This window comes from Anomaloglossus baeobatrachus, chromosome 5 (genome assembly GCF_048569485.1).
Source record: "Anomaloglossus baeobatrachus isolate aAnoBae1 chromosome 5, aAnoBae1.hap1, whole genome shotgun sequence".
Taxonomy (NCBI): Eukaryota; Metazoa; Chordata; class Amphibia; order Anura; family Aromobatidae; genus Anomaloglossus; species Anomaloglossus baeobatrachus.
This window is the reverse complement of record NC_134357.1, coordinates 67,410,977-67,427,286: the sequence shown is the minus strand read 5'-3', so window position 1 is coordinate 67,427,286 and position 16,310 is coordinate 67,410,977. Positions and strand designations below refer to the sequence as shown.

Genomic DNA, 16,310 nt, shown 5'->3' with positions numbered 1-16,310 from the left:
CTGTGTGAATACTGACTTGAAAAATCCAATAGCTATATGCAAGAGTGAAAATGTGAAAAATGGAATCTGCATTACTGCCATGAACATATGAATCAAGAGAAATTTAGCTACTGAATTGATCAATGCAATAGAGCCCCATGTTTTTTTAGGTTTGTGCACCCAGTTCAGACTTAGAATGGTGTTCCAAATGTTATTCCTTATTGTTAGTAGTTTTTCGTTTGTGAACCCTCCCCAACCACACCTATTGCCAATCCATATCATACGCATAAATAGCCTGGGTCTCAGCTTCCCATACACGGTAAGTTTTTTAACTGCATGAGAGGACACACACAAGCTAGGGACCCCAACGTAGAGAAATACTTTGGCGTAGTGTTGGGGCTCTATTGCATTGATCAATTCAGTAGCTAAATTTCTCTTGATTCATATGTTCATGGCAGTAATGCAGATTCCATTTTTCACATTTTCACTCTTGCATATAGCTATTGGATTTTTCAAGTCAGTATTCACACAGCAGTTTCTGCTATTTCATGTATTCCCCTTACATAGTCACTGGTGTGCATACCTTATCTCCCCATAGTGATGTTTTTTTAGGTTTTTGCACCCAGTTCAGACTTAGAATGGTGTTCCAAACGTTATTCCTTATAGTTGGTACCATGAGACCACAGGTGACCACAGCTGATCTCACCACCAGACTGTCAAACTGCTCTGCCGCCTAGTCACGCAGTCCAGTAATCCGACAATCCACATTACCGTTTGAGCATGTCGGACTGCCAAACTGTTTTTGACAAATCACAGCTATAATAAATCCCATATATTACCCAGATTGCCACCACATCAGAGCAATCAGAAAGAAGCAGGTAAAGCTCCAGATTTGGCACATCTAATGGATTCGCCTCTTCTGCGCATTGGACAGGATAGTTTACATTATACATCACAAAAATTCAACAAACATATTTTTCAGCAGTTTTATTGGCTTTCCATTGTTTCTACATGAATGAAAAACTATTACTAATAGGGTATGTGCACACGTTAAATATTTGCTACATTTTATGTTGTATTTTTCCTGACAACACTTCAACATTAGCAGCATGAATGTTTGCAGCAAATCAGCGTGTGCACATACCCTTACTCTGCAGTGAATGTTTCCTTCTCTAAAGAACAGCAAACATTTACGTACTTTATTTTACTTTGACCTCAGAAAAATTCTTAATAGGTCAGAAGCTTAACAGGTCCGGCGACCACATCAACACGCTCGTGAGGGGTCTCCAGCGCTCTCTTGTTCCTTGCCTTACAGCCCTGGTTACAGCGCGACCATCTTTCAGACTGCTTGCATACAACTAGCTGGCACTGAATGTACACATTGGAGAAACGGCCCAAGAAGCTGATGGCATTGAATCCGAATCTCGCTGCGCTTGGTGATGAAGAAGGATAGGTGCGATAATCTGGGACCCTGGCGCACCTGAAATATAAGGAACAAAAGCCACTTTTAGGTTTATGTTGCAAATATGTCTTACTAGGTGTACTACCTGGCTTCGCCCGGGTTAATAACTGCTGTTAACAAAATAGAATGTATTAACAAAAATGTATTCTGCACACAAAAATCACAAAACAAATAGATAGAAATGTAATTAAAAAGGCAAAAACTAAGCTAATAGAAGCATTTCACAACATATATTTCAACACCACAGATATTCCACACAGATTTAACTAAATTGGCCAAGTAATGTGCTCTGTCTGTCTCTTTCCCCGTCTGTCTCTTTCTCCGTCTGTCTCTTTCCCCGTCTGCCTCTTTCCCCGTCTGCCTGTCTCTTTTTTTATCTGTCTCTATCTCTCTGTTTCTTTCCCCATCTGTCTTTTTCCCAGGTCTGTCTCTTTCCCAGGTTTGCCTCTTTCCCCGTCTGTCTCCCCGTCTCTTTGTCTGTCTCTTTCCAGGTCTGTCTCTTTCCCCGTCTGTCTTTTTCACCGTCTGTCTCTATCTATCTATCTCTTTCTCTGTCTGTCTCTCTGTCTGTCCGTCTCTCTCTCTATCCGTCTCCCCACCGACATCTTATTACCTCACATATAAGCTTCTTATACTATGAATGTCTTTTGATCCTATAGCTACCACTCACAGCTCCTACTAATAACCTGTAGTTCCAGGCTCCATTTACTTTAATGAAGGCATGTTTTTTGGAGAGTAACTGTAAAGCGCGGGGTTAAATTTTCCTGTCAAAACATAGTCTATGACGTTCCCTGGGTCACATGTGGTGTCTGTGCAAAATTTTGTGATTGTAAATGCGACGGTGCGGATACACTTTTCGTTTCACTTTTTCTCCACTATGTAGATAGGGGCAAAATGGATTGGTAAATTGGAACGTGCGGGGTTAAAATTTCACCTCACAACATAGCCTATGACGCTCTCAGGGTCCAGACGTGTGAGTGTGCAAAATTTTGTGGCTGTAGCTGCAGATGCCAATCCCGGACATACACATACACAAACACACACACACACACACACTCACACACACACACACACACACACACATACATACATACACACACACACACATACACACACACACACACACACACACACACATACACACATACACACACACACATACATACACACACACACACACATACATACACACACACACACACACACACACACATACACACACACACATACATACACACACACACACACACATACATACACACATTCAGCTTTATATATTAGATAAAGTGAATATTGTATAGCTAAAGACATGTGGCTAAAAGTAATCCATCAGCAGGTTTTTGCTATGTAATCTGAGAGCAGACAGAGACTCTAATTCCAGCGATGTGTCACTTAGTTTACTAAGTGCAGCAGTTTTTATATAATCACAGTTTTCACAGCAGCAGCATCTCTAGCAAAGGTCTGAATGCTGAGCCCTGTATTAGCCCACCCACACCACTGATTGGCAGTTTTCTGTGTACAGTGTGTATTGACAGAAAGCTGCTAGTCAGTGCTGGGGGCAGGGTTGGACCAGGAGGCATAAGACTGAAAGCTGCTAATCAGTGCTGGAGGCAGGGTTGGACCAGAAGGCACAAGACAGAAAGCTGCTATCAGTGCCGGGGGCGGGGATGGACCAGGAGTTACAAGACACCTAGTGCTCTAGTGATAATTTCCTGCTGATAAAACACTGATTTTATTAAAATAGCAAAACAAAGCCCAGTATGTGACACATTGCTGGAATCAGGGACTCTGACCCTACATCATGCTGCAGTCAGATTACATGGCAAAATCCTGATGACAGATTCCCTTTAATGAGCAGCTAGGTTCTATGGTGATGTTACAGGAATGGAATCTATATGCAGTTCTACGTTATAAATAGTAATGGGCGAGGACTAAAATGCTCGAATGCTCATTACCTGATTTGAGATGGTTAGACGCTCAGACGAGCTCAACGTGAGTAACAAGCATTAGAGAAAGTCAATAACTGGACTGTTCAGGCGTCCACCCACATACAGCCAGTAATAAATAGAGCATTTCCGGCCAGAGGGAGGGTGGGTTTTTTCTTTTTGGGTCACATTACGACCGAGAACGTTGTTTTATCCCCCGTGTGAGCCATTGCGGGACTGTAAATGGCTCTCACTGGGATGTCTGCATACATCATGTAGTGAGAGGAAAATGTGACGCCCTGGGCAAGCCAGGGGTCACAGGTCACAACACCACACGCACCCCACATTCCCTGCAGGTACATCAAGCTAACCCAAAATCCTTGTTGCCTTCCTCCACGGGCTGATGTCCACACCAGGGGGTGGGCCAGGCGGTTGGCTCCGCCCACCGAGGAGTTCACAGCCCTGGAGGCGGGAAAACCAGGCAGTCCAGCTAGGGAAGTGAAAGTAGAAGGAAGTGGTAGAGGATCTTAGGAGAGAAGCTGAAGTAAAGTGAAAAGAAACAGTTTGTAAAGCCTGAAGTTGGTCCGGGTGTGTGCCCTGGACAGTGACAGCAAGGTCAGCAGACGGAGGTGATAGTCTGCAGGGGGACTGCTCGGAGGTTGCTGGAAGGACCGCGGATGGGTGGTGACCCGGCGGTACCGGAGCAGTATATGAAGAACAGTCAGCACCAGGGCAGGGGCCTTTCGGATCCTGGCAAGGCTAGGAGTCGCCATAATTTGCCAAATCCGTCAGTGAAGGGGACGTCTGTCTCCTAACAACCAAGTCCCGATTGAAGGCAACAGCCCGACCGTGAAGGGGAGACACCGCCACCACCAGGGCACCAGTTTCCCAGGGCCAGTGCCTGCGGGCAAGAGTAGAGCTCCTTCGGCACAGCTTGAAGCCGAGGAGTGGGTAACCGGTGGGGACCCATCGCTACCAAAGAGACTTTCATAGGTGCAGGGAAGAGACCGTCACCGCTAACTGCAGGGAACATCAGCACCGTGAACCGTCCGAGGGACCCATCCAACCAGCCGTTTGTTTACCGAGAACTGTGTCGTGTTTACTGGCTGAGTGAGTACCTCCGTGCCGTGCGGCACAGCGCTGTCCCTGCGCCCCTGCACCTCCACAGGCCCCAGACCCGCCTGTCCACCATCCCAATCCCATCACTGGGCCCCGGCAGCACCACAACCCCTACCCACGGAGGGCACATCAACAACTGGCTGCTCCATACCATCACTCCCGGGCTCCCCATACAGAGCAGCGGTGGTGTTAACAAATCACCACAACCGTGGGTGGCGTCACGGACAATAAACTATCCCAAAACACCAATTCCCCTTTTCACTCACGGGCGAGGAGCGCCGCTCGAGTCCCCGGGATCCGGCCCATCACTCGAGCCACCGAGCAGCGGCAGGCCGCAGCAGCCGCGGCAGCCGGACCCGAGCAGTGGGAGAGCGCGGCGTCCCCTCCTCCGCCCGCGACAAAAACATGGGTTACCCTAAATCGTATCAGAACAAACTTTGGCGTCTGTGCAGATTTTATGTCTAAGTGGGGAAAATTTGACTCTCCGACCTGTTACTGTGAAGCAGATCATCAAACTATCCAGCACATTGTTGAGAAGTGCCCCCTGAGATCCTACCATGGTGACAAGAATGATTTCTATACTGTAAATGTTAATGCTATTGCATACATAGGAAATCTTGATATTTGACTTTGATTTTTATCCTTTTGATATTTTTCAATCATTGTCTAGTGTCTGGTGTTTATATTTATATGATGGTAAGGTATACGTTCATGCGATTAAATAAACCATACTCGGGTGCCTGATACTTGTAACTAGTGATGAGCGGGCACTACCATGCTCGGGTGCCTGATACTTGTAACTAGTGATGAGTGGGCACTACCATGCTCCAGTGCCTGATACTTGTATCTAGTGATGAGTGGGCACTACCATGCTCAAGTGCCTGATACTTGTATCTAGTAATGAGTGGGCATTACCATGCTCCAGTGCCTGATACTTGTAATTAGTTATGAGCGGGCACTACCATGCTCGGGTACCTGATACTTGTAACTAGTGATGAGCGGGCACTACCATGCTCGGGTGCCTGATACTTGTAACTAGTGATGAGTGAGCACTACCATGCTCGGGTGCCTGATACCTGTAACTAGTGATGAGTGGGCACTACCATGCTCGGGTGCCTGATACTTGTAACTAGTGATGAGCGAGCACTACCATGCTCGGGTGCCTGATACTTGTAACTAATGATGAGCGGGCACTACCATGCTCGGGTGCCTGATACCTGTAACTAGTGATGAGTGGGCACTACCATGCTCGGGTGCCTGATACTTGTAACTAGTGATGAGCGAGCACTACCATGCTCGGGCGCCTGATACTTGTAACTAATGATGAGCGGGCACTACCATGCTCGGGTGCCTGATACTTGTAACTAGTGATGAGTGGGCACTACCATGCTCGGGTGCCTGATACTTGTAACTAGTGATGAGTGGGCACTACCATGCTCTGGTGCCTGATACCTGTAACTAGTGATGAGTGGGCACTACCATGCTCGGGTGCCTGATACTTGTAACTAGTGATGAGCGAGCACTACCATGCTCGGGTGCCTGATACTTGTAACTAATGATGAGCGGGCACTACCATGCTCGGGTGCCTGATACTTGTAACTAATGATGAGCGGGCACTACCATGCTCGGGTGCCTGATACTTGTAACTAGTGATTAGTCAGCACTACCACGCTCAGTACTCATTAACAGTAGTTGGATGCTCGGATGGGCGCAACTCGAGTACCCGAGTAAAATGGAAGTCGTTGGGGGACTTGAGCATTTTTCTGGGAAATCCATTGACTTCTATTATACTCGAGTGTTCGAGTCGCACCCATCCGATCATCCAACTGCTCTTAATGAGTACTGAGTATGGAGGTGCTCACTCATCACTAGTTACAAGTACCAAGCAACCGAGCATGGCAGTGCCTGTTCATCACTAGTTACGAGCAGGGCCGGATAATAGGCGGGGCAGGCGGGGCTTCAGCCCCGGGGCCCCCACCATAAGAGCTTCCAAGGGGGCCCCCACCACCAGGGCCATACTTGCCACCCGTCAGCAATTTTTTTTTTTTTTTTTTCTTCACACCCTCTCCCCCTCCGTAAAGACAGTCTAATACATCAGCTGTGTTTTCGGGGGGGGGGGGGGGGGGAGGTGTGCACACCTACATTTATTTGTATCTGCGTCTCTAAGACGCAAAAACAAACTGCGGGCGCAGGACGCTGATTGACCCCGGAAGTAGTTTGTACTTCTGGGGTCAGAGGTATGCCTGCTCCCTGCTCTGCTGCGGGGTCCAATGCCGCGGCCGTCACAGCAGGACGCCGCCCAGGCCGCGGATGAGAAGACCGGCACCGCGGCCGCGGATGAGAAGACCGGCGCCGCGGATGAGAAGACCGGCACCGCGGCCGCGGATGAGAAGACCGGCGCCGCGGATGAGAAGACCGGCGCCGCGGATGAGAAGACCGGCGCCGCGGCCGCGGATGAGAAGACCGGCGCCGCGGATGAGAAGACCGGCGCCGCGGATGAGAAGACCGGCGCCGCGGCCGCGGATGAGAAGACCGGCGCCGCGGCCGCGGATGAGAAGACCGGCGCCGCGGCCGCGGATGAGAAGACCGGCGCCGCGGATGAGAAGACCGGCGCCGCGGCCGCGGATGAGAAGACCGGCGCCGTGGCCAGGAGAGGAGACTCACCGGAGCAGGAGGATGGCCGCGGCACCGGAACAGCAGCAGGAGGACGGCGGCCTATACCGGAGTAGCAGGAGGATGGCATCAGAGCAGGTAAGGGCAGACCTGAAGAAAGATGTGTGGTGTGTGAAGCAGAGCTGTGTGTGTGTGAAGCAGAGCTGTGTGTGTGTGTGAAGCAGAGCTGTGTGTGTGTGTGAAGCAGAGCTGTGTGTGTGTGTGTGTGAAGCAGAGCTGTGTGTGTGTGTGTGAAACAGAGGTGTGTGTGTGAAGCAGAGCTGAAGAAAGATGTGTGTGTGAAGCAGAGCTGTGTGTGTGAAGCAGAGCTGTGTGTGTGAAGCAGAGCTGTGTGTGTGAAGCAGAGCTGTGTGTGTGTGAAGCAGAGCTGTGTGTGTGAAGCAGAGCTGTGTGTGTGAAGCAGAGCTGTGTGTGTGTGAAGCAGAGCTGTGTGTGTGTGAAGCAGAGCTGTGTGTGTGTGTGAAGCAGAGCTGTGTGTGTGTGTGAAGCAGAGCTGTGTGTGTGTGTGAAGCAGAGCTGTGTGTGTGTGTGTGTGAAGCAGAGCTGTGTGTGTGTGAAGCAGAGCTGTGTGTGTGTGAAGCAGAGCTGTGTGTGTGTGAAGCAGAGCTGTGTGTGTGTGAAGCAGAGCTGTGTGTGTGTGAAGCAGAGCTGTGTGTGTGTGTGAAGCAGAGCTGTGTGTGTGTGAAGCAGAGCTGTGTGTGTGTGTGAAGCAGAGCTGTGTGTGTGAAGCAGAGCTGTGTGTGTGTGTAGCAGAGCTGTGTGTGTGTGAAGCAGAGCTGTGTGTGTGTGTGAAGCAGAGCTGAAGAAAGATGTGTAGTGTGAAGCAGGTCTGTGTGTGTGTGAAGCAGAGCTGAAGAAAGATGTGTGGTGTGAAGCAGAGCTGTGTGTGAAGCAGAGCTGTGTGTGTGTGAAGCAGAGCTGTGTGTGTGTGTGTGTGTGTGTGTGAAGCAGAGCTCTGTGTGTGTGTGAAGCAGAGCTCTGTGTGTGTGTGTGTGTGTGTGTGTGAAGCAGAGCTGTGTGTGTGTGTGAAGCAGAGCTGTGTGTGTGTGTGTGTGTGTGAAGCAGAGCTGTGTGTGTGAAGCAGAGCTGTGTGTGTGTAGCAGAGCTGTGTGTGTGTGAAGCAGAGCTGTGTGTGTGTGTGTGAAGCAGAGCTGTGTGTGTGTGTAGCAGAGTGTGTGTGTGTGTAGCAGAGTGTGTGTGTGTGTAGCAGAGTGTGTGTGTGTAGCAGAGTGTGTGTGTGTGTAGCAGAGTGTGTGTGTGTGTAGCAGAGTGTGTGTGTGAGAAGCAGAGCTGTGTGTGAAGCAGAGCTGTGTGTGTGTGTGTGAAGCAGAGCTGTGTGTGTGAAGCAGCTGTGTGTGTGTGTGTGTGTGTGTGTGTGTGTGTGTGTGTGTGTGTGAAGCAGAGCTGTGTGTGTGTGAAGCAGAGCTGTGTGTGTGTGTGAAGCAGAGCTGTGTGTGTGTGTGAAGCAGAGCTGTGTGTGTGTGAAGCAGAGCTGTGTGTGTGTGAAGCAGAGCTGTGTGTGTGTGTGAAGCAGAGCTGTGTGTGTGTGTGAAGCAGAGCTGTGTGTGTGTGTGTGTGAAGCAGAGCTGTGTGTGTGTGTAGCAGAGCTGTGTGTGTGTGTGAAGCAGAGCTGAAGAAAGATGTGTAGTGTGAAGCAGGTCTGTGTGTGTGTGTGAAGCAGAGCTGAAGAAAGATGTGTGGTGTGAAGCAGAGCTGTGTGTGAAGCAGAGCTGTGTGTGTGTGAAGCAGAGCTGTGTGTGTGTGTGTGTGTGTGTGAAGCAGAGCTCTGTGTGTGTGAAGCAGAGCTCTGTGTGTGTGTGTGTGTGTGAAGCAGAGCTGTGTGTGTGTGTGTGAAGCAGAGCTGTGTGTGTGTGTGTGTGTGTGTGTGTGAAGCAGAGCTGTGTGTGTGTAGCAGAGCTGTGTGTGTGTGAAGCAGAGCTGTGTGTGTGTGTGAAGCAGAGCTGTGTGTGTGTGTGTAGCAGAGTGTGTGTGTGTGTAGCAGAGTGTGTGTGTGTAGCAGAGTGTGTGTGTGAGAAGCAGAGCTGTGTGTGAAGCAGAGCTGTGTGTGTGTGTGTGAAGCAGAGCTGTGTGTGTGAAGCAGCTGTGTGTGTGTGTGTGTGTGTGTGTGTGTGTGTGTGTGTGTGTGAAGCAGAGCTGTGTGTGTGTGTGTGTGTGTAGCAGAGCTGTGTGTGTAGCAGAGCTGTGTGTGTAGCAGAGCTGTGTGTGTGAAGCAGAGCTGTGTGTGTATATATGAATCAGAGCAGTCAGTGCAGCACCCCAGAGCGCTAAGCCACCCATCCCAGTAATGCGTACGCCACCAGAGCTGTTTGCCACTCCAGCAACATCTATGCCCCCCAGTAACGTCTATGCCCCCTGCCCCTCCTGTAATGTATATATTGTAGGCCCTAGCCCCTCCTGTGATGTATATACAGCAGTGCTGTGTCAGTGTGCATGGTGTGCAGTCATGTTAGTGATGGCCATCATGCAACACAGCCACATGTCCTGGAGGACCTGGACGGAAACAAGCGGGGGAGGTGAGTGAGGCTGCTTGTGACTTCTCCATATTAACACCTTTAATGCGTCTGTGTCTGCATGTGTGTCAGTGTATATGACTGTGCATATATTTGTCTGTTTAAATGTATTTTTGTGAATTTGTCTTCAAATATGTATATGTACGTATGCCTGTATGTGTATGTGCGTGTCTGTGTGTGGATGGGGCCCACTAAGACTCAACCGGGGACCACAAAAACCTGGAGCCGGCCCTGGCTGCCTTAACATTGGGATGAATAAAAAAATATGTGAGCAACTCTACTTTCTGTGTATAAGTGACAGCTGTGAGTTATCCTGGACTGTATCTGTATTGTACTGTGTATAAGTGACGGCTGTGAGTGATTCTGGACTGTATCTGTATTGTACTGTGTGTGTATAAGTGACAGCTGTGAGTGATCTTGGACTGTATCTGTATTGTACTGTGTGTGTATAAGTGACAGCTGTGAGTGATCCTGGACTGTATCTGTATTGTACTGTGTGTATAAGTGACGGCTGTGAGTGATCCTGGACTGTGTCTGTATTGTACTGTGTGTATAAGTGACAGCTGTGAGTGATCCTGGACTGTATCTGTATTGTACTGTGTGTATAAGTGACGGCTGTGAGTGATCCTGGACTGTGTCTGTATTGTACTGTGTGTATAAGTGACGGCTGTGAGTGATCCTGGACTGTATCTGTATTGTACTGTGTGTATAAGTGACGGCTGTGAGTGATCCTGGACTGTATCTGTATTGTACTGTGTGTATAAGTGACGGCTGTGAGTGATCCTGGACTGTGTCTGTATTGTACTGTGTGTATATGTGACGGCTGTGAGTGATCCTGGACTGTATCTGTATTGTACTGTGTATAAGTGACGGCTGTGAGTGATCCTGGACTGTATCTGTATTGTACTGTGTGTATATGTGACGGCTGTGAGTGATCCTGGACTGTCTGTATTGTACTGTATGTATAAGTGACGGCTGTGAGTGATCCTGGACTGTGTCTGTATTGTACTGTATGTATAAGTGACGGCTGTGAGTGATCCTGGACTGTATCTGTATTGTACTGTGTGTATAAGTGACGGCTGTGAGTGATCCTGGACTGTCTGTATTGTACTGTATGTATAAGTGACGGCTGTGAGTGATCCTGGACTGTGTCTGTATTGTACTGTGTGTATATGTGACGGCTGTGAGTGATCCTGGACTGTATCTGTATTGTACTGTGTATAAGTGACGGCTGTGAGTGATCCTGGACTGTATCTGTATTGTACTGTGTGTATAAGTGACGGCTGTGAGTGATCCTGGACTGTATTTGTACTGTAAATCTGAATGTGGCAGAACAGGAGAAGATAAATGTTCATTAAATTTATATCTAAATGCTACAGTTCGCGCTCTACTGTTATGGCTAAAAATGTTAACGTTTATGGGGCCCCCACCAGATTTTCTGCCCAGGGGCCCCCACCAACCTTAATCCGGCCCTGGTTACGAGTACTGAGCACACGAGCATGGTAGTGCTCACTCATCACTAGTGGAAACTAAAATAAGCTTTCTGTGTGCACTGTGCATAGGCAGAATGCTGCCAATCAGTGGAGAGGTATACTCACAGCAGAAAAGAGGGCAACCAGTCCAGTTAGCCCAGGCCAACACATCTAATGCACAAACAGGATGCAGACAAACCTCACAACATGATGGACACTTCACAGGTGCAAGGTAAATTGCACACTAGTGGCGCGCATAGGGCGCTGTTCACACTTGTATGCACATGGTGTCCAGCCAGCAACCTATTACCACGCTCTTACTATTAGATTAGGCAGGCTACTCGGACACCACTCACTGCAGCACGTAAGGGACGGAAATTCCACTATGCACGGCCGTATTAAGAGGCCCGGCTGCACCCCGCATAATCAAAGTGCAAAAAATACATATAAAATATATATGAGGTATTAGTTTGTAAATTGGCCAATGTACGTAAGCCCGCAATCCTCATCACGGATCCTCACGCTTGCGGGTCCCTACACTGATAAATATCAAAAATAGCAACAAAAAGAGGAGCTAAAAACTCCCCCAAAAATGTATTATAAATGTCCTGTCTGTGCATTAGATGTGTTGGCCTGGGCTAACTGGACTGGTTGCCCTCTTTTCTGCTGTGAGTATATTTTATAATACATTTTTGGGGGAATTTTTATCTCCTCTATTTGTTGCTATTTTCAATCAGTGGAGAGAGCGGGATTATAGAGAGGACATGAATATGGAGAACTAATGGCGGAAGATTTGCTAGTCCTTTAGTGATCTTCTTTTATAAAAACTACAGCAAGCAGCCCAGTAACTGACACATTGCTGGAATCAGGGTCTCTGTCTCTACATTATGCTGCTTTCGGAATAACTGGCAAAAACCTAGTGGCAGATTACATTTAAGGTGCGGCAATAGAAGTAGGGGAACATAAATGGGGCAGTGAATTACAAGGCAACTTTTTTTTGCACACAAAAGCTGGTAATATGCAGGGGCGTAACGACTGCGGTCGCAGAGGTCGCCACTGCGACCGGGCCCGCAGGGTTATAGGGGCCCAGCAGCCGCTCTGCAGAGCCGGCTGCCGGGCCCCTATGTGTAGTACCGCTGTGTAGTGGCCGACTATGGACCGCTAGGGGGCTGGCCTGTGAGTCAGGGGGGCCCGGTGTCAGCAGGGGGCAGAGGGGCTCCTGACCTGGAGAGGCCCACCAGGCGTTCCTGACCTGCAGCAGAGCAGAAGCGCTCCTGCACAGCAGACAGAATCCATCCTTCCAGGACCTGCGATGATGTCATGCCCATGTGACTGTGTGGGAGGAGACACAGGATTGCTGGGGAGAAAGCAGGAGAAAATACTTTGGACACATGATTGGTAATGAGAAAAGAGGGGACATGAGAGGGGGTGCAGGGTGAGTGGCATATGAGGGCTGCAGACTGTGGAAGAAGCATGTGAAGGTGGGCAGAGTGTTTGAGAGGGGTTAGTTGGGGTACAGGCAGGGTGAGATATGTGGGGCAGGGTGTGTGACATATGGGGGTGTAGTGTGTGTGTGTGATATGGGGGTGCAGGCTGTATGGAGAGCAGGGTGTGTGACGTATGAGGGCAGGGGCGTAGCTACCGTGGTCGCAGGGGTCGGAAGGAGAAGAGAGATACTTGTTTTTTTATTTTGCTGGTTGCATGACACATGGAGGCCCTGGGGGGGGCTGGCTGTATGACACGTAGAGGCCATGGGGGGGGGCTGGCTGTATGACACATAGAGGCCCTGGGGGGGCTGGCTGCATGACACGTAGAGGCCCTGGGGGGGGGGGGCTGGCTGCATGACACGTAGAGGCCCTGGGGGGGGGGGCTGGCTGCATGACACGTAGAGGCCCTGGGGGGGGATGGCTGCATGACACCTGGGGGGGCTGGCTGCATGACACATGGAGGTCCTGGGGGGGCTGGCTGCATGACACATGGAGGTCCTGGGGAACCTGGCTGCATGACACATAGAGGCCCTTGGGGGGGCTGGTTGCATGATACCTGGGGGGGCTAGCTGCATGACACATGGAGGCCTGGGGGGGCTGGCTGCATGACACATATAGGCCCTGGGAAAGCTGGCTGCATGACACATGGAGGCCCTGGTGGGGCTGGCTGCATGACACATGGAGGCCCTGGGTGTGCTGGCTGCATGATACATGGAGGTCTATGGGACTGCATAATAAACATGAAGGACACCTTATACATGGACTATAGGGGTGCATTATACATGGAGGAGTATGGGGCTGCATAATACAATATGATGATTCATGGGGCTGCATTATAATACATATAGGACTATGGGGGCTACATTATAATATATGGAGGACTATGAAGGCTACCTTACACATGCTCTATAGGGGGGTGCATTATAAAACATGAAGGACTATGTGGTGCAGTATAAAATATGGAGAACTATGGGAAATGCATTATAATACATGGAGGACTATGGAGGTGCATTCTAAGATATAAAGGGTTATGTGGGACCATTTATACTATATGGAAGGCTATGTGGGGGCCATTATTGTATTTGGAGAACTATATACAAGGGGGGACAAAGATACAAATAAGTATGGGATGGTAATGTTTTGTGCTGAGGGAAAAAGGCACTTTCCCTCAGCACCCAGCTTTCCCATGCTCTGCTGTACATCTCTCAGCACCCAGCTTTCCCATGCTCTGCTGTACATCTCTCAGCACCCAGCTTTCCCATGCTCTGATATGATAAAAGATGTATAGCAGAACATGGGAAAGCTGGGTGCCGAGAACAAGATGGATATCAGATCATGGGAAAGCTGGGTGCTGATAGAGGGATTTTAGATCATGGGAAACCTGGGTGCTGAAGGTAAAAGCCAAGTACCAGTGTCATTATCCTATACCCCGAGTGTCAGTGTCATTATCCTGTACCCCGAGTGTCAGTGTCATTATCCCGTACCCTAAGTGTCGGTGTACCTGGAGGAGGGCCCCAGTCCAAATTTTGCACCAGGGCCCATCAAACTCTAGTTACGCCACTGGTAATATGTTATTTGTTAACTGCAATTTGCATTTTCTTTAAAGGAGATTTTACCTACACGCATACAATGCAATGACTTACCCATTATGAATGAGATAATAAACATTTCTTGACATGTCAAAAGGATCCGGAGAAGCTAGACACGAGTCTACAAACAACACCAGGGCAGGGTCTGTGGTGTCCAAGGTGGCTTGTAGGTACAAGTCCTGATTGAGTGCCACGTAGTATGGATACTGGGACACTGGGGTTTGGAAACTTGGAGAGCTGAAGAAGGTTAGATTAGCCGAATACAGGCCATGTTGGGTTAAGGAGTTCTCCATGATGTCATCGGCAAAATATAAGGAATCTATTATTGTATCTTGGTACATCCGACATCTCAAAGTGAGACTTAATTTCTTGCTGTGAATTACGCTTGGTTCCATAGAGTAAGTGAACAAAGTGTTTGAATAGCTCATGGTGTCATTGACAACCTGGGGAGAAGAAAGAAAATTAATATCCAGCTCAGTGTTACATCGCAGCCTAGAAATGTGAATAGGACAATGGAGGAACCTCAAAAGCTTCTAACTTTACTACTTTAGTACTTCATAGAGGACCCGCATCAACTCATGTAGACTCCATGATTGACAATGATATTGGTGGATCACGGACAGCAGGAATGGTACCCAGTTGCTCCTTGTAAAAACAAGGAGTGGTGGGATTCAAGGTTTTTTTTTTTCATTGGTGCAAAGGAGGCACAGGTCTTTTTGTGGAAGGTGTAAAGAGGAACATTACTACTGTGCTGGGGCCAAAAAGTGAGGCATTAATTCTGTGTCATGCCCCATTATTACTCTGAAGGGGAACAAAAGTGACTCTACTGCCATGTGGAGTCCTCATAGGTAGGACTGTATTCTCTACCAAGCACTTTGGGTTTTGGATCTATTTTTCCTAATAATACAACTACTGCTGATTGATAAAAATAATGTAAGTCAAAATGGAAGCTTAACAAAGTGAGATGGGGACAGGTAATGGTAGTTAATAGTTTTGCCCCAGGCCAAGGCAACACTCTCTAGCAGTGGCAAGAATGGCAAAGAATCTACTCCTTAGGAGTAGGAGAAAACATGTAAGACGCTGTCGGTAGTAAACTGTAAAGCACTGTGGATGCTAAATACGGGATGCAACATAGTAGAGAAAAGCGGGCAGCAGCTTGGAACATAGAAAGCGATGGAAGGAGCCAAACTGAGCACAAGGGAGAACTGAATGAGGAAGGCCAGAAGAGAGATGGGACAAATGGCAAAGGCACTCTGGCATAGGAGGTAAGCCCTAAGGAGAACTCCCCAAGGAAGACCAGGAGAAAGATGGGACATGTGGCAGATATGATAACTAGTGATGAGCGAGCATACTCGCCAAAGCTCATTACTCGATTGAGCCTCGAGAGTCTGCGTTTCAAGATGCTCAAGTTTCCCATTGTCTTACATTATACTCAGTACTTGAAAACCCTGATTCTCGATCGAATATCGAGCAGTGCGAGCATGCTCACCCATCACTAGTGGTCACCACTTGTGGCAGTCAAGTGTCTCCCTAATTTAATTTCTTTGCAGCCACCAGAGGTTTTTCCACACTGTATTTTGCACTTTATATTTGTTGTAAATGCCTTGAATGTACACTTCAATTGTAACTTGGGAATCTAATCACTCAATGGAGATCAAAAGAGTGTCCTTTTGGCCTTCATAGGGCTGGTATACTTTTTTTCTGATCTATTTACTTTGTCTAGTAATAAATCTATATTAATATCCATGCAATAGAAAAATGTTTACTACATCTATACTGGGTTTTTATTGTTTTGTTTATATTACAATGGGAGCCTACAAGGGATAAATGCCGCTGTGAAGTACACCTGAGTTATCTGTCATCTACAAGTTTTTTTACCTGTTTAACTGTTAGGCATCTTTGATATGGAACATGAAACTCCAACCAGTCATCTAGAATACGGGGGCGACACTCGGGATCATTTAGAAAAATACTATTTGAAGAGTAACCCAAGGAGTTTAGATACTGTGAAGAAACTCGAGCGTCCATGTAGTCTGAATGGCAGGACAGAGTTACTGATAAATGAAAAGAATA

The 16,310-nt window shown here is 48.2% G+C and overlaps 1 protein-coding gene across 1 annotated transcript in view; it reads right to left on the bottom strand.

Annotated features, from left to right (window-relative positions):
* Positions 1-1,128: 1,128 nt before the first annotated feature.
* The window catches only part of LOC142310841 (scavenger receptor cysteine-rich domain-containing protein DMBT1-like), a 33,336-nt gene continuing 18,154 nt past the window's right edge, over positions 1,129-16,310 (bottom strand). Inside the window, exons 8-10 of the mRNA XM_075348584.1 lie at positions 16,116-16,291; positions 14,292-14,680; positions 1,129-1,459 (exon numbers count right to left, since the gene is read on the bottom strand). Of these exons, the coding sequence (XP_075204699.1) occupies positions 1,207-1,459; positions 14,292-14,680; positions 16,116-16,291 (818 nt within the window). The 3' untranslated portion in view covers positions 1,129-1,206. The remainder of the gene's footprint in view (positions 1,460-14,291; positions 14,681-16,115; positions 16,292-16,310) is intronic.